Source organism: Mustela nigripes, chromosome 8 (assembly GCF_022355385.1).
Source record: "Mustela nigripes isolate SB6536 chromosome 8, MUSNIG.SB6536, whole genome shotgun sequence".
Lineage (NCBI taxonomy): Eukaryota > Metazoa > Chordata > Mammalia > Carnivora > Mustelidae > Mustela > Mustela nigripes.
Window position 1 is genome coordinate 20,411,114 of NC_081564.1, and position 24,763 is coordinate 20,435,876.

The following is a 24,763-nucleotide window of genomic DNA, read 5'->3' on the forward strand; positions in this document are numbered from 1 at the left end:
CACAAAGCACTATTCAGCCCGAGTGTCACAGTGTTGATAAACTTAGGTTGAGAAACTCTAAGATGACTCAGTGTAGAACAGCATCGACACGCACAGGCACATGCGCACTGCAGTGTCCAGACCTGCGCTCCCAGCCCCCATGGGATTCTGAATAGACCTATGGAAAAAGAGGGAGTGTGGGGGGGAAATGAAGCAAGACCCACCCACAAATGTACCACAGTCACCATTAACGTCATATTTATTGTTATTTAGCTGCTCAGGAAAACATATACAGGTATATACAATATGCATGAATACAGAAGACTGCACTTTACATATTTTTTTAAAAAAGAAAGAAAAAAATAACACTCAATTTCATGAGCTATTGTCACAGTCTTCCAACCAAGCATTTCAGAAATGAATTTCTTTTAAGAGTCAAAAAAGATTACAGGATTGCCTAACACACAGCAGAGTTAAGATTTTATATTTTACATGTGCAATAACGTTTTCGTTTTCTTTCCCAAAAAAAGTTTGCTATGCAGTACCGATTACCAGTGTTTGGAGTCTCGTGGGTTGGGTGTGTTTTTAATTTGCTTTTATTCTTTCCATTAAACCAAATTTAATGAAATAACATCCTTTTGCTTAAGGCTATTTTTAAAGCTGTTCCATTCTGGGGTCGTGGGGAGCGAGAAAGTTTAAAACTTCAGGGGTTTCCGACGCTGCTAGGACTACGGAGCTGATGGCCAGGTGCTAATGAACTCAACCCAGGGAAAGTCAAAGACGAAAGTCGAGACTCTTGGCTCCCCGGCCTTAAGCAATGAAGGAGAAATCATTCCTGCTTAAAAAATAAAGTGATAAAGCTCTCAAACAGCTGTACATTGCGGAATCAGAAGGAGCGTGGAGTTTTGCTCAGACTATGGCTGATTTCTCCTGCGGCCCCTGGCAGGAGCAACGTTCTCTATCTCTTTCCTCTGGTGGCAGAACTCCAGGACTGAGTCAGTTCACACCTTACCACTGCTGATCAATTCACACCACCTGCTCTTCTGCCTGTCTGCTGCTGGCCCCCAGGGGCCAGACCTGGGCCCCTGGTTGATGGCCCCAGCAAAGGCAATCCAGACGCCGACCTGAGCCAAAAGGGCCCCAGCAGGAAAGAAGAGGGAGGAGAAAGAGCAAGATTTTTCTGGACACTCTTCTCCCTTTGCTGGAAAGTTCTTTGAAATAAACAATGTGGGTGTTGTATGGTGAACTCAAAGCCTTCAGGTCACTTACTTAAAAAACAACAACAAAAAAGCCAGGTCTAGAAACTCTGGGGACCTGGGGACAGAGGGGAGGGGGCGCCAGGTTCAAAATAGAGCATTTAGCAAGACTTGCTCTTTAGCAAAAATAGAAGGAAAATGGTGGAGTTACTGGTTTGGGTGAAGGGCTATCAGTCACTTCTTGTCTGACCCACCCTGGAGTCTGTGTGCCCCTCACGACCCCCCACCCCTGAATCATAAGAGCCTTTTATAGGCCTCCACAGCACCCAAAGGTGCCCGCCCCACCAGCACTGGACCAGCAATGTCTGCCACTCTGGGTCCTCGAAGTTGGGTGGGGGGTGTCCAGGAGCCCTGCTCAATACTGCCTGCTCACCTAGCCACCCTCCATCTTTGCTCAAAGAGTTGATTCCTTGGTGAGGCGCCTGGAACAGGGCTCTAGTTTTGCAATAGGGTGAGATTAAATGAAAAGGTGGGGAACAGGGGGTATTCTGGGGTTAAAGAAAAAGGCCTAGGCATCAAAGTCATTGTTTCCTTCCGATAGCCCTCAGGAACCTGTCAACCTCTGCAAAGAAATACACCCAGGTTCAGAGAAGGGGGGCTTGGCAGGCTGAGCCTGGGGGCTACTTCCCTGAGCCCCCAGAAAAGTGCTGGCAAAAGCCTCAACCCTCCCAGGGATGGGGGGCTACCCAGGTTGGAGGGGGAGAAATAGATGGGCAGCAAGGACAGAATGGGAGTGGTCGGGAAGATACATGCAGTCCCACATCCTTCCTCCCCCAAGGCCTGGCTGGCATCAGCTGTATGGGCAAAGTTCAAGGGCTGAGAATGGATCCTCCCCCAACTTGGGCACCCAAGACCCGGCCAGCCCCACTACAACAGGGCGGAAGCCGGGAGCCCCCAGAGACTCTGCAAGCTGGAAGGACACCATCCCTCGTGCACACAGGACTGCTTAGCATAGCACGAACATTCAGAGCCTGGGCGTTTGCACAGAGGCCCAGAAAAGGAGAGAAAACACCACTGTTGAACATTCCGACTCCTTCCCACTGAGCGGGCTGGACACGTCATCACCTCCGTTGCAGAGAGGACAGCTTCCAGCAGAAGACAGAATGGAGCTGAGGGCTGAGCGTGTGTTTGTAGGAACGAAAATATATCTCTCTCTATTTTCTTAGGGAACAGACAAAACAAAATCCCAGGCGGAATACCTAAGGGGGGCATTAATTGTTTGGCTCCTGCCTGACTGATGACAGTTGGGTGTCAATATATAATATCGTGATGACAATTTGACTTTCGCCCGGCAATATTCCAGAACTACTATTCTCTAGGATTTCCATTTTAATAAGCAGTGAACAAAGCAAAAAGGAGGAAAAAAAAAAAGAAGACTAGGGATTGGTGAGGAGAGGAATGAGAATAAAAGAGAATAAAAAAGAAAGTAACTCTTGTCTTATTACGAAATAACAATGCTTGGACATACAGCAGCATGAAAATAAAACAAGGAAAGAGGTCATCTAAAAAAAAAACGTATGCCAAGATTACAGAAAAACGGGAATTATCTAGCAGGAAAAAGGCTGAAGCAAAAGTTTGCTAACTGCAGAAGGGTTAACACTGGTAATATACTGTGGCAGACGAGTTTTCTTTTTTAAAAAAATTTTTTGAGGTCCCCCCCCTTTTAAATTAACCCTTTCCGGTCCATATGCCACTAAGCAGGTACCAACCTAGAAAAAAAAATCATCCACTCAGCAATAGTGGCCCTTTCAAATTAATAGGAGGGTGGGGTCAAGGGAAGGGGTTTGGGGCAGGGTTAGGGGGAGGGGGCGGTGGGAAGGGGAGAAGGGCCTGGTGGGGGTTGGGCATTTCTTGTCAATTCAAGTCAGGGCGGCCACGAATGTCCCAAATCTGTTGGAAATGTCGGAGTGCAGGGACCGCCAGGTGGGCACAGAGGCTCGGGCCTTGGCGTCACCCACGTCGTCTGTGCAGTGGACAGACAGGCACTGCAAGTGGCTCCCCGGCTGGGTTGCTGAGGCCTTATTTGCAGGGAGGTCGTGGGCTGTGGAGAAAAAAGGAAGACATGTTAGCAGCAGGCTCAGCTTTTCGGGAGGCCCTTAGGGGACGGGGGAGTGGGAGAGGCAAGGGAAGAGAGGCACCATCCACGCCCTCTTTTCATGCCTGAAGACCGTCTCATCTGAGGAGAGCTAGAGAAGTTTCGTTCAAATCCCCCTGCTGTTGCCTCTGACGTGGCTGTGAGACCTTAGCCAAGGGTAAGACTCTGGCTCGATATCAGGTTTTCCCCCCTCAGGAAATGGGAGAATTGCACAGGGTTGGCCCATCTCTGATGGACTAGAGTTCCCAGAAGATTGACTGGACATAAAATAAGGTGGACAGGCTTCCTGGAGGAGGAGCATCTAACCTGGGCGTTGAGGCATACGTAAGAGTTCACCAGATGCAGTTAGGGGTAGAGGGGAGGGTTGTCTATGTCTAGAACACAGCCCTTTCTCTTATCATCCTCTGAACATTTGCTAGAGACCCACTATGTGCTGGGAACCTCCTGAAACAGTACGACACTGCTCAGAGCAGAAGAGTCCAGACTCCCCAATCAGACGAGTGCCCTTGGCCCAACCCAAGCTGCTTTATGAAGGGACTTCCGGTGATGGGATGAGGGAGTCGGTGAAAATGCTTGCCACTTCCTTCTCACATAGTCACACAGCATCAGAAACACCACAGATCATAGCGATGCCTGAGTTAGACCAACTTGCAGGGAAAGAAGTTTGATAACCACTCACACCTTAGTATGAATTACACTCAAAGAGAGTAAGAACTGGGGGTTCAGAGGCAGGGAAGGAATGGAACAGTCATTTTGGGGAGCTGCTAGTTTACTGCTACCAAGTGGCCAATGGTTCTGTTCTCAGATCTACTCTATGTTTACGAGTGTCCTCATCATTTCCACTTTTTTAGAGCCTGACTCTCAGAGAAGAGAGGCGACCTGCCCAAGGTCACACAGCCAGGAAGGGGCAGAGCTGGGCTTGATCGTGAGCCTGTGGTCAATCTCTTGACTCCGAAGAAGTGAGCAAAGCTGTAATTGGGGGTGGGGGCCCCACTCCAGCTGAGGGAACACGCCCAGATACTGAACTCCAGACCGGCCTGCCCTCCCAGCAGGGCCCTGTGCCAGGCAGGAGCTACCCCACCCATCCCACCCTCTGGGATTAAGGGGGAGGCCTCCCCTGGGAGTTGAGCCATAGCCTGCAGAGAAAATCCTCCCAGAGGATGGGCCAGGCTGTGACTAACCGGGCTTCCACCCTGGAGCCCCAGAGACACCCAGCTAAGGACCTTCCTGCCAGGAGCAGCTGGGCCCGGGGGGGAAGATTCTCTCCCTTGCTCTTTTCCTCATTCATCCAATTAATAAGACCTTACTGAGTCCCTACTATGTGCCAGGCGTGGCTCCAGCCCTGCGGATCCGGCCGGAAGTAAGGCAGATGCTATCTTTGTCTTCCTCCTCCAGGAGCTGGCAGTGAAGGCAGGAGAGAGCATCACAGACACCATGGGGCTTGAATCCTAATCCCAGCCCCACCACCATGTGGCAAGAGGTCTGCCCCTCTTCCACTCTCCGAGCCTTAGTTCCTTATTGCAGAAGTGGGGGTCATGTCCTCTCCTTCAGGCCTTATAATGGCCTGGCATACAGAGAGATCCCCTCCCCACAGAGCTGCTGGCATAGTCTCTGACGGTTCAGGAGGGGTCCTTGCAGCCATCTAGAGGCCCCCAAGCCTCATCCCTTCCTTGGGACTGACCAGGCGGGCACATTCCTGCCCATGAGACTGGCATCTATGCGCCCATTTCACAGAAGGAGAAGCTGAGGCCCTGGGCTCCAGGTTTCAAAGCTCGTTAGCAGTGGTAGTCCTAGAATGCTGTTAATGCCACACCCAGGGACTCCTGGGGAGAAGGTACCCCAGGAAGTTAGGACCCTCAGTTTCCCCCACCCCACACCTCTGCTCTTGAGCCTAGGCTTTGCTCCTAGTGACACCCCACTCCCTAATCCCCTCAGAAGGAATCCTGTTCCAAGCATTGTGAGATCTGGACTGGGGAAAGGGAGCATCTGCCATGGAGAGAGAGAAGATTCTGAAAAGGATTCCTTATTTCACTTCACACTCATGATCTCAAGGAGCCAACACAGCAAGGCTTGTGCTCATTGCACAGGTAGGAAACCAAGGCCCCTTGCCAAAGTCCACCCAGCTAAAGAAAGACAAGACCCCCAGAACCAGGGACCTGGTACCTGGCTCCCTTGCTCTGGGACTGCAACGCTAGGAAGGTGAAGGAAAGCTGCCATTTTCCGAGTTCTGTGCTCAGACGGAGGAGGCTTGCAGACCCTTCTGGGAGCTGCATTTGCTGAGTGATCTTTCCAGACTGGCCCAAATAGCCACGTGTCCTCGAGATGCCATATTCCCCAGTTCTGGGTGACTCCAAAGCATACCATGTGCCAACCCTAGAGACAGCTGCTCCTCTTACTTGGAGAAGATTTAGTGAGGGCACGCCAGGCACACAGCGAAAGATGTCCCTGTGTTATCTCATTCCATCCCACGCCCCCCGCAAGCCCAACAGCTGGGCGCCTCTTCTCCCCACATTAGAAGGGGAACCTGGGGCTCAGAGAGGGTGAGGGGCTTGCCCAACGTCACAGGGCATAGGCGCAGGATTCCCCAGCCTCTGCCTGGGACAAGCAAGAGAGTCTGGTATCCATGGGGAATATTTTTAAGAGAGAATATTATTCTTCAGTTCTTGACAACCCAAGCATGACCAAACTCATCCTCCCGCCAGATTCATTCCAGCTGGGGGGACCCAACACGCCCTAGGACCGCAGCTCCCCTCCACCCCTCCAGGGCTGCTGAGTGGCTGCAAATAAATCAGTCCCACGGAAGCCGCCTCAAGTCAGGGCCTGCCCCTGCTCCAGAGAAGTCCCCAGTCCCCACTCCTCGGTGATGGCAGGCATGCCGGCCCCCCACACAAGGACCCAGAGAAAAAACCACCCTCCCCAAGCTCCCAGGACTAGGAGTTACTCAGTGCACACAGACACCAATGCAGACCTTCACATTTTCTACTTGTTAGCGACCAGCCTCCCCATCAGACTGTGGCATCGCAGTACCCTGCACACAGGGGCTCCGTTGGGGGCCTGGGGCTGTGGAGTGATTCTCATCCCTATTTGACAGATGGGAAGACTGAGGCCCTGGGTGGGGGAGGCGGGGGAAATGCGCAGGCATCACCCAGGGCCAGGTCAGCAGCTTGGACCAGCCCTCTCCTTCAAGTCCGGGATTCCCCAAGCACTGGGCTGAGGTGAGATCTTGAACCCCCCCATACATGGGCAGCTGGCCGCATCTGCAACTTGGGGATGATGATCCCTGGCAGACCCATCTCCGAGCAGCTTGGGGGGATCATACAAGAGAATGACAGGAGACACTGTGCATGTGGGGGGATCATTCCTCGAGGCAGGGGTGTCACCATCTCAAATTGACCCTCACCCTGCGCAGGCAGCCCAGGGCTCGAGGTGAGGGGCTTCCGGTTCTGGGACCCGATGTCACGCCCGCCCAGCAAGGCAGGGCCTGCAGGGCGGAAGCCCGCTCTTCCTCCCCATCCTTCTTCATGTGCACAAACATGTCCTAGCTGATCTATCCAGCCCTTCCCCAGCACCCCCTCCCATCACCACACAGCACACGAGCCACTCGGTCATTTCTGCCACCAACTTGCTACCATGGCATGGAGGTGCTGGCTGCCCCCTGCTCCATCCCACAGTGACCCTGGGGCCTGCGTCAGATGGATCCCCAACAGGGACGGTAAGTGCCACAAAGGGAAGGAGAGAACCTAGAGTCAGTGTCAAAAAAGTGAATAACAAGAGGAATGCCATTTCTCCTACAGGGTTCAACCATGACAGCGCCTACCGCTTGCAGAGCACAGGGCTTTTGCGAACATCACTTCAGCTCCCAGAACCTGAGCCCTGGAAAATGGGGAAAATAATAGGACTGGCCCTCATGGAGGCAGCGACGAGGATTAAATGAAATGATCCATGTAAAAGGCTTAGCCTGCTGCCCAGCACAGAGCCGACTCCCGCCCGGCAGCACCGCTGACCCACCTGTAGACGCAAACGGAGAAGGGAGAAGGGGACAGATTCGTGTCTGTTTACCTGGACACCTCATGGCTCCTTTCCCTCCTAGAAAGGCCACCCACAGAGGGAGCCAGGTGTTCTTTCTTTTTTAAACGTGGCAAAACAGGCCTTGTCACCACCTTGCTCTGCACTCAGGATCCTCAGGACTGGGTCCCAATTTGGGAGAGGCACATGGTCAGGGGTCCTGAGCTGGGGACAGCCGCCACCCCCCAACTCCCTGACCCTCATCCCCTCCCTGAGGCAGGGCTTGGTGGGAGTTGCAGCACCGCACAGCTCTGTCCTTGAACCTTCAGAGAGGGGATTTCTGTCCACCTCCTGTCCACCACCCGCCCACCACCCACCATAGGGAAGGCCAGAGAAAGGGGGTCAGGGGGGTCAGGGGGACCTCCAGGTAGGGCCCAGATCAAAGGTTCCCTGGCTGCGCATCCAGAGCATGCCCTGGGCAAGGTGTTAACCTGTACTGCAAAATGGGAACCAAGTTCACAGGCATCTGGGAGGATTAATGGAGATAACACGGATAAAGACTTTAATCACGTGATGAGCTCCCCAAAAACGTTAGCTGCTCTTAGGGTTATTACACTCACTGGGCTTTAACTACCCAGGACCTCGGAGGTGGTTGGAGCTAATCCTGCCAAATGCCAGTAGGGGATACTGGCCACAGGATGGTCTCTTTGTCTCTGTGGGTGCCGGGGAGGGAAGGTAGGGTGGGGGCCTGCCTTGCCCCCTGCCCCCCAAGGTGGGGTGGGGCAGGGGGACCAGGGTACGATCCCAGGCAAAGCAGGCAAATTAGAATTCCATGCGTATTTTTAACTTCCAGCTTATGTAAGGAGCAGTGTGGGCCCCAGAACACAATAGCGAATGACTCCCGCCCGACTCACCCTCACCGGATTCCGACAAAGGGAAATGTATTTTGGTTTTTCCTTTATTTGGGCCTGGCAGGGGGAGATGCTGGTGTCTGACAGCTGCCACTCAGCTGGAGGGTGGGCCGTTGAGCCCGGAAGCAGAAGCAGGCCTGGGAGCCACAGGGTTGGGCCAGATCCTACCAGCGCCCCTGTCCTGCAGCCTGGGAGGCCTGGAGGCCCCCAGATACTTCCATGACTCTCCCAGCTCCTGTTCCCCATCTCCAAGAAAGGTGGGATATGGCACCCAGGGCACTGAATGTCTCTCTTCACTCTTGCCCAGGCCCCAGAGCCTAAGCACCAGGGAAGGAGGACACTGCCTCCAAAATCCACCCACTTCTCTCCCCACTGCCTCCACCCCGGGCCAGGCCCCCACTGCCTCCTTCCTGCTTCCCCACTGGCCCCCAAGCCCATTTTCCCCTGCGAGTCAGATACCTTTCCCAAAGCACCAACCACGGCAGCCCCTTCTCCTGCTTAAATCTTCCACGGCTCCCCAGTGTTCCCAAGGTAAAGTTCCCAGCTTCGCATAACCCGGCCTGCTCTCCTTGTGGGCCTCCAGCCTCGCCTCTCCGTGCGCCTGCTGTACAGTCTCTCCACAAAGCCCTGATCCTTCCCGCCTCCACAGCCCTGCACCTGCCATTTCTTCTGCCTCGAGCACTCCCCACCCCTCGCCCCTGCTGACTCCCACCTTCTACCTGGCTGTCAGCCTTGTGGCAAAGTTTCTCCAACACCCCTTCTCTGAGGTGGGTAACCCCTCTCCCCGCTCTCACATGACACCCCCTGCCCCCAGCCAGCAATGATGCCTCAGTTGCCCCCCCCCCGGGCTGGCTATAGGGTGCACAGACACCTCTCACCCTGCCAGAAGGGAGGGGGTCCTGTGCTCAGGGCCCTCGACAACAAGCTGCCAAAGATGAAAAACATCATGGGGGAGGGGGGCGCTTTGCAGCCAGATGACCAAAGTCTGCATCTCGGGCCCTGACGCTCCCCCAGTGGGTTGACCTTGGGCAAACTGCAACCCCTCTCTAAGCCTCAGCTTCCTTCCCCGTGAAATGGGACAAGGATAGCACCCAGCTCCTCGCCAGGTTACCCCAGGTTCTCCGGTGCCTGGCACACGGCAGGTGCTCACGCAATGGCCACCAGCTGTCACAGCAGACAATAGTCACAGTGGTAAGCAAAGTCACAAGGATTTTTAAGGCAGCACATTTTTAAGAACCTGCCACTGGGAATGTGGGGGACACAACCCTAGTAGGAACTGACCCCCGCCACCCCCATACAACCCCGTGGAAGCCTTCTGCAGGGCCCCACGACCCCAAAGCAAAAGCCCTCCTCAGCTGCCTGTCCATATTGGGTCCCTGGCCCATGTCTCCTCCTCCAGGGAGACACACAGGGTCCAGGGGACTCACTTAACTTCGGTCTGAGGGTGGGAACAGCAAATCTAAGCCAGATGGGGGGCCGCACACAGAGGGTCTACAGAGCCACCAACGAAGCAGGAACATGGCACACCCAAACCCCCACTGCTCTCCTCCCCTACCCTCAGCAGCTTTGGGGGAGCCCCAGCTCTGCGTGCTCAGAACCTGGATTCAAATTCCACCCCGGTCTAAATCTCACCCACTCCACAACCTTGGGCAAGCTCAACTTGCTGCGCCTGGTCCCCCCTCTGGAGAGGGGGGCTAAAAATCTCTCCTGTGACCAACCCCTCTCAGAGGAGCCTGGCCTGAGGGCAGACACACTCACGAGGATCCCAGCTGTCTCTTTGGTCCCTGGCACACAGTAGGCTGCTGAAAAGGATTTGTTAAATATTTTATTTATTATTTTTTTTTTTAATTCTATTTTTAAGTCATCTCTGTACCCAACTTGGAGCTCAAACTTACAACCCTGAGACCCAGAGTTGCATGCTCCACCGACTGAGTCAGCCAGGCGCCCTAGATTTGTTAAATATTTGAAAGAACGATTCACATTCTCGTCCCAGCTCTTCACCTGCTTGCTGTGTGACCTTGGGCAAGTCACTCCCCCTCTCTGGGCCTCTTTGGCCCTCTCTGAAATGAAAGGTGGTGGGTAGATATACAACCTCCCTGACTCTTTTCATTCCTTCAGGAAAATCAGATTATACATTCGATGTAGGGTGGAAGCTGGGGCAGGAGCCCACCCCAAGTGAGGGACATTAAGATACCTTCACCTAAGGAATCCCCAAGAGCACAACCCTGGGGATCAGGGACAGAGGGTTGGCTGCTGGCAGCCTGAATGATAACTCCAATCAGTCATCTCACAGAGGTCAAGGGACCAGCCCCTCCTCAGCCCAGCCCTCTGCCTGCACCCCACCCATTCCCTCCCCTCCTTTCGAGGACAACTTCAAGCAGGGGTATTACTATGACAAATGAGGAAAGGAAAAAGGAAACGTGAGCCCATCCCCACTGTTGTCAGCTCCAAGGATGATAAGAGTGAGCACTGACCCCAAAACCTGGGGAGAGATGGTCCAACACCAGGTCATTTCGCCCAGGGCGGGGGTGTTAAGGCTCAGAGAGGAGACGTCACTGACCCACAGTCATGCAGCCAGCCAGTAGAGGAGCCGGGGTCACTCCCAGGTCTGCCTGATGCCACAGTGTGTGGGTCCATCAAAGTCACATGAAAAAGTGAAATTTACCAGCGAAAGTGGTAGGCGCTCCCTCTCCCTGACCCCTATTCTTTCTCTTTGTCTCTCACACGACACCCCCCCCCCCCAATTCTTTCTCAATCTCTCTGTTCTCTCCCCCTGACCTCAATTCCCTGTCTTTCCCTGAAATCAACTCTCACTTTTTGGGGAAGGGCCGTGATGCTCACAGATGGAATGAGAATGACCCCCAGAGTGACAGAGAAGCCAAGGACAAAATCTAAGGCCCGCCATTCAGTCTTTCTCCACGGACACTGCCTGAGATTTTCCACATCAGTCCAACCTGATAGGCGTGATCCAAAGCCAGCATGGGGGCTCCTAGGAGGAAGAAAGGGCCCCCCACCAAGGATCAGGAGGGACCCTGTGCGGCCCCACCCGCCTGGGCCCCATGAGGGTAAAGAAGGGGCCTCATGCGCACACGGGCCGCCAGGCAACGGAGTCTGGTGGGAGCCTCCGCCGGCCCCTGGAAGCCTTCGGAAATTAATTGGAGTTGACTTGGCTGAGGGCAGCTGTCATTTAGATTGAGAACTGGCTCAGGGCTCCGCTGAGGCGAAGCAGCAAGGGCATCGTGGGGACTGGGCGGCCGAGAGCTGGGGATGGGGGTAGGGGCTGGACGCTAGGGACCTGGCCCAGCCCTAGAGGAGGAGACAGGGTGGCGGAAGAGCGCCAGAGCCCACAGGACGGACATCGCGGGCCCCTCACCCCAGCCCGAGCCTCCGATTGGGCTCCTTCTCCTGGCGCCTCGGGACCCACGGCCAGTGACCTGTGACAGATGCAGCCCCGTGCACCCCCCGGGCCACTCCTGGCCTGTTCGCTACCGAGACATGACAGTTAGGGGTAGGGAGGGGGCCGCAGGCTGACCCCTCAGCCTGCCCCTTTCTTCTGACGGGGCCCACTATGGTGCAACAAGGGTCCCAGAGCAGGAAGACCCCTTCCCAAGGGGTCCAGATGGGAACGGGGGCATCATCATTCTGCCAGAAACGCAGGAATGGCCCCTGTGGTAAAGGGGGCAGAGTCAGCCCCCCGCCAGGCACCAAGGATAAGCCAGGAAACAGTAGTTGCTCTCAGCATTGTGAGCAGGACTGTTCGACCCAGATCTCCACTCTAGCCCTGTTTTCTCCCCTTCTCGCTCACAACTCATGCCCCATGGCATTAGGCCCAGCGCTGGGCGGCCCTGGACAGGTCTCTGCCCCTCTCTGAGCCCCCACCTCCTCCCCTCTATCCTGGGGGCAACCTAGAACCAGGGCAGACTCCTCCCTGAGCTCCCAGCACAATGCCTGGGGGCATTCAGCCATTAAACACTTATTTTATAAAAGAAGACAGACAGACAGACACATATGCTTCTGTTGAAGTAGAATACCATTGTTTTCAGCCCACTGAAGGAAGGAGACAATTTAGTGACAACTCAGGATTTCACAAAATAAGTTTCCAAAGTGCTGATGCTTTGGGTGGTGGTTCTTGAGGACATGTGCCCTACTCACCCATCCAAGTGTCTGCGGGAGCTCTGGGACCTTCCCACGTGGGGCCCATGGGGCTGCAGGTGACCTGCTCACCCATGCAGGTTCCCATAGCACTTCTGCATCCCCAAGGAAGGGCTCTGCGTGGGAGTCCATCGTGGGATAATCATCTGCTTTGCAGCTAGGGTTTGGGATCCAATCCTAACCTTGTCAGTGCCAGGCTGTGGGACCCTGCATCAGCTACTCTGACCCCCTGAGCCTCCATTTCCAAACCTGAAAAATGTCTTCAGTCATTCCTGCCTTGCAGAGAGGGGCCATGGGCTAGTTCTGAGGGACCTGGTACCCAGCTGCCCCTCCATATCCCACAATTGCTTCTCCAAACCTGAGCCTTCCTGGGGCCAGCCTGTAAGAGGGGGTCCTTGGGGGGCTCCCAGGGGGCTCAGTCGGTGAAACAGCTGACTTGGTTTGGGCTCAGGTCTTGATCACAGGGTGGTGAGACCAAGCCCCACATCCAGCTCTGCAATGGGCATGAAGCTTGCTTAAGATTCTTTCTCCCTCTCCCTTGGCCCCTCCCACACCTACCCTCTTTCCTTCTCTTTAAAAAAAAAAAGAAGAAGAAGAAGAAGGGGCCTTAAGATAGCAATAACAGCAGGACAATGAGCCAAAGCATCCCAGCTGAACAGGGAGGTGTTCCCAGCTGTGTGCTGGGTGAGGGACTCAGAAAGGGGATCCCATCACAGAGCTCCCAGCCTGCCCCCCTCCCCCCACCCCCCAGTGTTCTCAGTCTGGCTGAGAGATACTCAGTAAACACCTAGTGTCAAACAGAGCCTGTCACCGCCACAGAGACAGTCTGCCCTGTGTCACTGACCCAGGGGATAGGTGGGGATGGGGCAGCGGTGGGGTGGGGGGGAGGAGAAATTGCAGAGGAGAGGACGTGAGGTGTGGGGGGGGACTTGAGGATGAATATAAAGCTTTGCAGTGAGAGAAGCAGGAGGTGAGCTCCCAGCCTCTGCTGTGATTGGAGAGAACTGGGGGCCAGCCCAGGAGCTCTGATTTGGGGCCTGGGGGAGAGGGAGGAAAAGGAGTCTGCAAAGATGAAATGAAGTCGGTCACAGAGGCCCCTGGAGGCCCCAGGAAGTGTTTGGCTTTGTTCCTGAGAGCAGAAGGGAGCCAAGGAAGGCTGCTGAACAAGGGAGGGGCATCAGGAATCGGTCAACATGCACAAGAGGCTTGTACCTCATCCATTCCAGCCTTGGCACAGTATACCTGAATCAGAAACACATTCCACTGGGGACAAGGTCCTTTGTGTTCCAAGGTCCTTCTAAACAAGTGGGGGGACCTGATCCCACTCCCGAGGGAATGGTGCTCTGAGACAGCTCTGGTCTAATGGGGCAGGCCATCCCTCCCCAGCAGCTTCTGAGTCACATGCCTATAACCCAGGTCCCCAAGAAGCCCAGCACAGCCTGGTCATGTGTCAGCCAAGGACCCGAGGGCCCTTGCAAGGGATTCCACCTCTCTATGCCTCCATCTCCTCTCCACACAACGCATGTGACCACTGGGCCCTGTGAACTGACATCAACAGACCCTCACTGAGAATACAGGTGGGAAACCCAAGGCACAAAAGTGTGCATCTCAGGTTATCCAACAGAGAGCAGAAGGGTTGAGGGAAAGTTTCTTATCTCTCCACATCTTGAGTTTCCCCATGTGTGAAATGAGACCATAACACCTGCAGGGCTGGGCTGCCAGGAGAATGAATACAATAATATTAACAATAACAGAAAATGGTTGGGGCCAATACCTGTCATGCATTTATTCCTTTAAACTTCCTCACCATAACCCCAAAAGGGCAGCTTCTATTCTCTCAGCCCCCTTTCATAGGTAAAGGACTTGCTAAGGTCAGCAACCCATAGCCCACAGGTCAAATCTGGCCCACCATCTGTTTTTATCAATAAAGTTTTATTGGTACATAGCCACACTTGTAGATTTACATTTAGTCTATGGCTATTTTATGCTACAATGACAGTGTTGAGTAGTTGTGACAGGGACTATTTAAGCCATAAGCCTAAAATATTTTCTATCAGACCCTCTATGAGGAAAGTTTGCTGACCCCTGACCCTGAGGCTCAGAGAGGGACTATTTAAGCCACAAGCCTAAAATATTTTCTATCAGACCCTCTATGAGGAAAGTTTGCTGACCCCTGACCCTGAGGCTCAGAGAGGCGACATCACTTGTCTAAGTTCACACAAGTAGGAAGGAGCCACCAGGCGCCCAGTAGATGCTCCACACATGTTCCCTAGGAACATGTCAATATGTAAACAACACTGCTGATCTGTGAAGACTCGCACAGTGACCCTTAGAAAGTCAGAAATGTCCCTCCCACTCACTGTGTCCCTGGTCTTCCTTCTCAGCCTACAGGGGAAACCTCCCTGCCTTCCTATTTAAAAATCAATAAAGCAGGGCACCTGGGTGGCTCTGTCGGTTAAGCATCTGCCTTTGGCTCTGGTTATGATCCAGGAGTCTTGGGATCAAGCCCCACCCTGGCTGCCTGCTCAGCAGGGAGTCTGTTTCTCTCTCTCCCTCTGTTCCTCCCCACAGCTCATGCTCCCTTTCTATCTCATATAAATAAATACAATCTTTTTAAAAAATCAATAAAACATTAAAATGTTGGTTTGGAGGGGTGGGGAGGATAGGGGTTGCTATTTTAAAAAATCGTTCCAAAATGTGTCTACAATTCAACAAAAAGAGAAAGGGGGTCTCTCCAAGGCAGAACAAGTCAGCCCCATCAGACCAGGGGAGATGGGTGCCCCAACCCCAACCAGAGCTCACTCCTGCATGACCTCTGAGTCTCTACTTGGAAGGACAGAGCAATGGGCAAAGGGGACAGTGACAGGCAGGACAAGCAGGCCTATGTAGACCCTGAGCCACAGAGCACCAGCCCTGGGGCAGGCCCTGGGGCCTCCTCACTGGCTGATCTCATTTATGCCATCAGCCGCCTAGCAGGGCCAAGGTCACACAGCAAGAAAGTGGAGAGTCAGAACTCAAACCCAGCTCTGCAGGAGTCCAGAGCCTTGTATGACCTTAACCACCTGCGGCATCTGCCCGACCTGGGGGAGAGAGATGGGCAGAACAGCGGAAGTTGGTCCAGGCCTAGAAGAAGCTGGGTGGTCACTCCCATCTAAACGACAGGGAAGAGAAACCCTGGATTGCCTGGTGGCTGGCCCACCCATCCTCAGCTCCCATCTTCCATGGGTTCTGGAAGGTCTGGCTTGGGCTTCTGGGGAGAGGTGCCTCTGCCACAAACAACCCCCAACCTGCTTTCCTTCCAGGTGGGTCTCTCCCTCTCCTACTGTGGGAAACCAGGACCCAGTGGTGGAAGCTGGCTATGCAAATCCAGGGCTATCACTCACTCTCCCTGGGCTGTAGGAATCCCTACTGCCAGACCTGTCACTCTGTGACCTAAAGAGGCCAACCCAAATTATGCTATGGACTTATGGGAACTGTAGGCTAAGCTATACCTGGGAGTGGGGATTTGGCTCAGCCCACTGTGTCCCCACTGGGGCCTCCAATGCCAGATAGGATGTGGGCTCTGAAGGAAAAGCAGGGGCCACCATGCTCCATCCATGGCAAAGGTCACACCTTCTTGTCCCTGTGGTTTTTTTGAGGAAGGCAGAACTGGACCCTAGGAAGACTGGGCTAGCTGGTATTGTAAATTGGGGAAACTGAGGCCAGAGAGGAATAAGTCAGGGGCAGAACTATAAGTAAAGCAGAGAGTTCTTGCCTGTTTTGCCTAAGCCAGCACTCAGTCCTCTCCTCCTTCAGAAGGTTTGACAATGGAGTTTGCAGTATGCTGTCACCAAGTGGTGGCAACACTACTGCTGCCTGCTCTCCCCTCTTTTTGCCACTACTATCACTTTGCCCTTCACCTAAATAACTCATCTGTCTCCTCCTTCCTCAAGTAGGTCTTTTCAAGCCCCTCAGTAGACTCAAGTGTACACTGTATTCTAATACCTGGTGCTAACCCCAACCTCTCCTAATTGTCCTACTCTCTACTATAGCCCCTAGAATAGGAGTTCCATGAAATCGTAGGCCCGACTCTCCTATTCACTACTGTGGCCCTGGCACCTGGCCCTTGGTAGACCCTCAACCAGTATATGCTGACTCCACCAATTCCTATGGGCAGGAACAGACCCTAAAGAATCACTAAAATAAGGAAGATCAAACCATATCATGTGGGCTCCAGACAGACCTGAATAGGAACTCTTCAAGGCTTCCTGGTGCCAATGAAACAAGACTTCAGTAGGAGGCTTTCTCACTAACCCCTGCCCAAAATGTACTTAGAGGGACCACACCCCCTCTCAGACTATTATCCAGCAATGGAGGAATGATATCCACTTATTTCCACAACCAAAACCCCACAGCCAACACCCTTCCTTCCAAGTTTGGGCACTAGAATTCTCCCAAATTATTTTAGATCCTGTAGGTATGTGAGGAAGCCCCAAAATGCAGGTGCCTTTTTCGAGGAAAGAAAACTTGGGGGCGGTGGGGGTTAGCTGACAAATGAGAGAAATTTCCACCCAAGAATGACTACTCAGGAAGGCCCCTTTCCCAACCAATACCCCCACCCAGCCCACCCCTTCTGCCTACTGGCCTCGAGCCCCCAAACCCACTCAGACGACCCCCAAGGTGAGTTTTAAGTTGACAGCAAGCACAGAACTCAGTTAAATAGCCCTCACACCATCTCTTTTTTTCCTTCTATTCAGGGAAAGAGACCACATCCCAGACACTGTTCTAAAAGTTACGTCTATACCATTGCATCAGGACCTCCCAGCAACCCACACAGGGAGGGGCTGTCACTCCTTTTTAAAGGATGTAGAAACGGGCTCAGAGCAGTTGGGTGACTCTCCCCGCACCACACAGCTAGGGAGCAGTCGAGGCAGGGTGAGGTCAAGTCCGTTTCTAAAGGCTTTTCTACTTTTGCTGCACACCAGAAAGAGAGAGAAGAGAGAGAGAGGAGAGGAAAAGGAAAAGGAAAAAAAAATTCCTGTCTCTTTTAAAGGGCTGGCATCCTGCCTTCCCTCCCGGTCCGCCCACTCTGCGTCTGGAAGCACCTGCCACTTTCTTGGGGTGCCAGGGGTTGAGGCGAAGCTAACGTATATACCATCTGGTGGGGGCAGCTGATTCAGACCAGGCCTTACCCACTGCAGGGTCTGAGCCCTGAGCAATCAGGACCCCAAGGAAGGGAGTGGGACAGCAGGGAAAAGCCTTAACTCTCTTGCAGGGGTGGTTTCCGGCTGGTTTCCGGCTGCTGCCTGGGGGCAGAGCTCTACTGCATGTCTGTTACTAAGCAACAGGCTTGCACCCAACAACCTACCCAGAGTTCGTGACCCGCTTGGGGTATAACAAGTCTGTGATCTCGGGGACCCCTATAACATAGCTCAGGAGCTCTGTGGGTCTAGAACTGGGCTGTCCCACATGGCAGCCGCTAGTCCCATGTGGCTTTTTTTAAATTTAAAAATCAATGCCTCATTCACAGCTAACCACACTGCAAGGGTTCGACAACTATCCGGGGCTGGTGGTCACTATGTACTGGACAGTGCAGACTGAGGAAATCTCCGTCATTGCAGAAAGTTCTATTGGACAATCTAGAATTATAATCTACAAATCCCGTCTGTGTCAGCAGTTGCCATGTCCACAGCTTTGCTTACAAAAGGCAAACTCCATCATTTTGCAAATGGGGGGGTTCTGTAGACGGAGGTAAATTAGGGTCCAGGAAGGAACCACAGGGGTCCTCTTTTCTGAGATTATCCACCACCAAGGATTCCCACCAAAACGTATTTCCCCGTGAGCCCACAGCAGAGTACCGCTCGCTGACCACCACAACACTGGCTCCCACAGACCCCAGACTCAGCCTCAGAGTCTTTCTCAACCCAATGTTCAAGGCAGCCAGAAAGACATCACTCCAGATTTGTAGCTGACACGGAAGCCCTGTTCTCACAGAGATAAAGAAACTGAGGCCCAAGGAAATAAAGCAACTTTCCCAAGGTCAGGTGGCAGGTCCAGGCCAGGCCAGGAGGAAAGCTCTTCACCATTAAGGAATCTGGAGAGAGAGAGTTCGCAATCTTCAGAAAGGGCCTGGAAATGCAGTGCCCTCAGACATACAAACAGGGAGGCCTCTGCCTTGATCACCTGCTGCGTGGCCGACCTTGTGGGTCCCTTTACCCCGGCCCCTCCTTCACTCTCATGACAACCTGCAATGTGGGTATGAGGAAGCCCAGAGACCCAAGGGGACCTGCCTGAGGTCACATCTTCACTAAAGGGTGAGCACAATCTGATACTGACAACTGTCCTGCCAGGCAGGCCCTGAGCCAGGCGGAGAACCAGGTGCACACTCAGGTCCCACCTCTGCCTTCTCCCCACTGTGTGACCTTGGATAAGGCAGTTTCCTTCTTTCACCCTTGTCTCCCTGCAAGGTGGGGGGTACTATGTCCCTCCTTCGGTCTAAGAATTTTTTAAAAATGCACAGACGCTGTGTGAACAGTAAAAAGTAAAAAGACTCTGAAATCTTCCATGAAAGGTATTTCAAGCCCAGGAAATAGTAACAGTAACCGGTTCCATTTACTGGGCAGTCCCCTTGGGCACACATCCTAGCTGTTTCCACATGACAAGAGCAAGGTTAGGTAGAAATAAAGCAGACCAAGTGGCCTGAGCAGCCTACAAATTTAGGATCGGATCCTTTACAGAAAAGGTTTGCTCACTCCTCTGCCACTCAGTCACTGAATGGGCAAAACTGCCCCCATTTCACAGATGAGAAAAACTGAGGCTCAGGAAAGGGAGATATTTTGTTGCAAATGCCACAGCTGGGCAGAAGCTACTAAGGTCTGGATTCCATTTCCCGGAGGTGAACTGCAGGGACCTTCCAGAAAGGTCAGAGGCGCCAAAGAGGTGCGTCAGGACAACCTGCAGGGAGGACCCAGCCCAGTACTACTTGCTGAGGCTCCTCCTGGTGATGGGGCACCCATGGGCAGCTCCCACCTACCTGCCAACAGGCCCAGCGCCTGGCCCAGGGGGCACCCACTCGGCCTGTTTTTATCCCATTGCTTCGGGAGCAAAATTGCGCAAGACTAATTGCAAGTAATATTTAATTTTATCAGGGATAATTACATGAAATTAATTCAGCTTTTACCTGGAAGCACTTTGTTACCGTTCACTTTCCCAGGTTGCTGGGGTGAAAAAAGAAGGCAGGCAGGCAAGACAGGCAGGCAGGAGAAGGGAGAGGGTGCTGAGATTTGCAAAGTAATAATCAGGTGATAAAGATGTAAGGGAGCCCCAACTGTGTGCTCCTGGGAAATGCCCCCCCCCCCCCCCCGGCATGATAGTCACGTAACCTCAGGACAGCCCTGCAGGTGGGCACGTCAGCCACACACCCCACCACTGCCACTTTACAGAAGACAGAAGAGGCCACCAGGTCCCAAAGGATCACGGGCAGACATCCATGTGCCATCCAAGAGAAACCTGGGCCCTGGATGGATTCCCGCTTGACCACTTCCCAGCGGCATGGTCTTGAACGAGCCAGCTCACCTCTCAGGCCTCAGTGTCCTCATCTGTCAAACAGGAATAAGGAGACGAAATAATCTGCCACCGTGGTTTTGGGGAGTCAGTAAGATAACACAGACAACATGCTAAGGCCCATGTTCGGCATTGAGCAAGTGCTCAACAAGTACAACCGTGACGATTGGTCACTGACATCAAGTAGTACAGATTTGCTGGCTGGGGCCTCGTGCCTCCACTGGACCCAGTTTGAACCAGGGGCGGGGAGGATCAGAAGAATTTGGGGAAGGCCTGGCTTTCTCAGCTCCCCAAGGAAGCCCCACACACAGAACCTCTGAGCCAAGAAGTACAGACGAGGCCCCAAACAGGCCGAGAAACCCAGGCAGCCCCTCCCCGTGCTCCAGCTCCCCACCCTCCAGGAGCCCCATTTGGGGGCACAGGCTCCCCCGGGGCACCAAAAAGAAAAGGGGGCCCCTCTCCCACAGCTGCTGTGGTTGCCAGCCTCCCAGAGGTCTGGAGGGTGGCGGTGGGGGGGGGGGGGGCGGTCTGGAGCCTCTCTGAAAGGCCGCGGGCACCGGGGGTTCATTCAGCTGTTTTCGGGTGGCTCCAATGAGTTCATTTTACCCCAGCAGAATATTAAACAGCTCCTGGGGAAGCAGATGCTGGGCTTCGGTTTCAGAAGGCGGGAGGAAGGGAGGCCACAGGCCAGCAAGAGGAGAATTCAAGTTCCACTTCAGGCAGCTCCAAAGACCTTCCTAGGCTCAGCTCAGCCTGAGCCGTTGTCACGGTGACCAGTGACCAGTGACCAAATGCATGGCATCCGTGGGAGCCCAGACTGGCACCCTGAATACCTCTACCTTGGTTCACTTAGTCCTCACGTCCACCCTAAGAGGCAGCAACTCTGCCGCACCCATTTTATAGATGAGAAAGCTGAGGCACAGAGCAGCAACAGGATTCATTCAAGGCCACACAACAAAAGGGCTCCTTTTCTCTCTCCCTCTCCCTACAGTGCCCTCTGGGAGGCAGATGCCAAGCAAAGGTCCTGGGGCAGACCTGGAGCTTCCAAGTGCAGTGGCTCCACCGTGCTCAGATATCCCTCCACTCGGCAGAGAAACGACCCCACTTGCTCTCATTCTAATAATAATCTCTGATGTCTGAACAGCTTCCTTGGAGGCTACAGAACACATCTGGGCATGTCGCTTCCTCTAGGCTTCACCCCGATTTACACATTCCAGACAGAGAAACTGACACCCGGCCAGCAGAATAGATCCCAGAGCCACACCCCAGTTAAGGACAAAGCCATGAAGCAAATCTTCCTCTACTCCCCCTGCAGATTCAAAATCTAGACTCATGCCACCGCTGACAGAGGAAGCTGGCATTCCCTCCCACCTCCAGAGCACAGAGAGGTGAGGTGACTTGCCCAGGGCCACACAGCCTAGGTTCTGAGGCCAGCCCCTGGCAGAGTCCCCCTGGCTCCTCCCTCTCACTGTCCCCCCCTCCCTCCTGGCTATCCACAGACATGCCACCACAACATGGGGCTGCTGCTCTTTGGGACTTTGTGGCTGCCTATATCCCCCCTCCCCCACTGCCCCTGCCATGATTAGGAATAGATAACACCACATTAATTGCACTGAAGCTTGCCAGGTGTGAGCCACTGATCACAAGGCTTTTCATGCTGGAACGAAGGTAGTTCCCACAGAACCCTCTGAGATGGACGCTGCCATCATCCCCTCTTCACTGATGAGGAAACCGAGGCAGAACACTTGTGACAACTACCCTATGGGCCTCACATGCTGGGGGCAGCTCTGCCAGGGGCTGACCTAAGCCACGACGTGACTAAGTTCACCGTATCACCTTGACCAACACCCAGCCACATGCGCAGTGAGCCCCAGGTTCGCAGACCATGCATCCCCCTCCATTACCCCTGGAGACCCCCTATAGGTGATGAGGACCTTTGGTCACAAGGTGTGAGCTCTGTACCATCTCTCCCGTTTCTGTGTTCTGGTGCTGTTGCCATGCCAAGGGGCAGCTTGGCCCGGGGGGGGCAGAAAGGTGGGGGTGCAGACTGGGCTTTATCCCTGCCGGCCACACCCACCTCTGCACCTCACTCCCGTTATCTGTAAAATGGGTACACAAAAGCAGCTGCTTCACAGAGCTGTGAGGATGCCACAGGCATGGCTCAAAGAAGGTGCCGGCTCCTGCTGGGCTCTCCAGGAGCCCAAATGTTATGCTTGAGTCAGACCTGTCCTCCTACTGGGCCCCAGGAAGCTCTGGAATCAAGGGTTCAGGACAGAGACCCCAGCCCCATCCCTGCCTGTTACCAATTGGGAGACTCAGCACATCACCACGCCACCGCCCCCTGGGCCTCGGTTTCCCCATCTGTAAAGGGGGGCATGCCCTGGGATGCTGACAGGGTTAAAGCAGTGAATGTGGCCACGCCTACCCACCAGCCCCATCCAAAGGGACCGCAAATGGAGCCCAGTCCCCAGTACAGAGCACAGGTGCTTAGTACCATAAATTCAACCTGACATTCTCCTAAGGGCTGCTCCTGGCACGGTCCCTGGCCTGCCCCTCGCCCCCTGGGCCTAAAACCCTAAAAGACGGAGTCCAGGTGACGAAGTCTCCTGACTCTCATGAACAGAGTAGGAAGCAGCACCCAAGCCCCCAGGCCAGGGCTGGGCTCCAAAGGGTTAAGTTCAGCTCTGATTTCTCCCAAATGGCAAAGACTGCCCGCCCTGCTCCCTGCTGCCTGAAGACTGACCCCTGACATTTCCACTCCCAGCCCTCCCAGCCTCACTTGCATTTAAAAAAGGGAAGGAAGAAAATTTAACCATCCACAGAGACAAACAGGTTGGGGAGAAGTAGGGCGGGGTGACAAGGAAAGGGGGGGCTGCTGATTTCCTTCTGTAGAGTCCACTTCACCCCCATCCCCCCCCCCAAATTTTTTTAAAGAAAGACCTAGAAGGGAGGCAGAAGGAGGAACAGGAGAATAAAAAGGTGGCAGACAAATTCTCCGGAATCACCGGGCACCACTAAATTTTCTGATTAATTAACCCTGAAAGGGGCCTCTCTCCCAGCCCTTCCTGGGGGAGGTTCTGGCTGGCAGAGCCCCGTTTGTCGAGGAGGCAGCCTCTTTGGGGGGCATTCACTCAGAGGTGGGGGGGACAATCCCCTCTCGAGGCCTTGCTGTAGTTAAAGCCAAAGATGATAAGGAATTTATCAAACGAGATTTACACAGGGAAACCCTAATTAAGAGGTTAGTCTCCAGTTTAATTGCCTTCAAACCTAGGCAGGCAGGCCCAGACAGATGGATTTTCAGTCTGACCTCATTAAAAAATAATCATAACCAAATAGAATACAGAGCAGAATCCGAGGTCCACAGCGTGGCTAACAAGTGGGGGGAGCAGGGAGGAGGGAGCGGGTGAAGGGCCGGGCCGGCCTGACCCACAATCCCCTCACGCACATCCCCAGGGGCCCGCCTCAGACCCCTGAGCCAGCTGGCCCTTCCCTCACCCTCTCTCTCTCTCCTCTCTGGAAATCTGGGCGATTCTGGACTCCTTGCTCCTTGAGGCCTTTTCTTTCCTCCGGCCTTTGCTCCCCTTGAAGCTGGCATTCTGGAATATAAATTGGAAGCATGCGTGCCCCCCCACCCCCCGCCCCAACCCCAGGCGGACGCCACATACCAGACAAAACGACTACAGGCCTGGTCATCTGGGGTTAAGAATGGTTTTTGTTTTTGGCAGGGAATGTGGAGGAGCCCAAAGGAACTGGCCCGGACATTGTTCCAGGAATGAAAGGGAGAGGGGGGCGGGGGGGGGGGTACGGGAGACAGAGCGAACACCTGGGGAACCACAGCTGGGGATGTTTTTCTGTCCCCCAGGGACTGGCAGGCAAAGAGTCTTTGTACCAGTCTTTAAAACGCAAGGGGGACATCGATGGACCCCACTCCGGACAGAGAGGTTTTAACTTCCTGCCCACCAGCTTCTCTGCCTTGCTTCTGTTAGCTGAAACCATAAATGAATGTTTGAGGCGGACATCTCCAGCAAACACGCTTACTCACGGCCCCACGGATTTGGGGAGAAACACAAGCAAGAAGCAAAGCCCCCGGGGATAAGCGTCCTTGCTGTCCCCAGTCGGTGGCCCAGGCCGGTGACCAAGTAGCAGGTAGTAGACACTGGGGCCTCCTGCCAGCCAAGCGCCATGTTTAAGCACCACGCATGGTGTCGCCTAACAGCCCACGGAGAGCCCATCCCTATCTACATCCAGAGTAGAAGCGGGAGTAATATTCTTACGTTCTTCCTTAGCACTCTGGCCATGATTTTGAGAGATTCCTAAGATTAGCAAGGGACTGATTTGTAAGTCCTACACGGACAGGGAGTCTAAGAAGTGGGTATGTAGGACCAGGGTAGAGAAAACTCCTTAGGGACTCCCAAAAAATGTCTGATTTTTACCTCAGATTTGTGTTCTCACGGACTTGTGTCCTAGAACACCTAAACTGTCTGGGGAGTTCCTGCCAACCGCTGTGGGCACTGTTTCTCCCCTCCATGGCATGGAAGACCACCGTCCAAAACTCTGCAGGCACATTTCTCACTGCAAGCTGCAACCCCGTAAGGCGGCCCCCACTCCCGCCTTCCCCTCGAAGGCTCCGAGTTCTTCCTGTGGGGCCAGCGGGGAGGGGGCACCCCAGAGGGGCACCTGTATTTATGTCATAGTTTAGTAACCTCTGTGATGAGCTAGATGCTGGGTTAGTCCATTATTTCCTGTAATCATCACTAAGACCCTGTTTAACCCAAAAAAAACAGATAAGGAAACGGAGGCCCAGGGTGGTGAAGGGATCAGTC

At 53.9% G+C, this 24,763-nt stretch overlaps 1 protein-coding gene across 1 annotated transcript in view; it reads right to left on the reverse strand.

The window, feature by feature from the left end:
* Positions 1–220: 220 nt before the first annotated feature.
* Positions 221–24,763, reverse strand: part of MN1 (MN1 proto-oncogene, transcriptional regulator) — a 47,294-nt gene continuing 22,751 nt past the window's right edge. Inside the window, exon 2 of the mRNA XM_059408714.1 lies at positions 221–3,276. Within this exon, the coding sequence (XP_059264697.1) occupies positions 3,095–3,276 (182 nt within the window). The 3' untranslated portion in view covers positions 221–3,094. The remainder of the gene's footprint in view (positions 3,277–24,763) is intronic.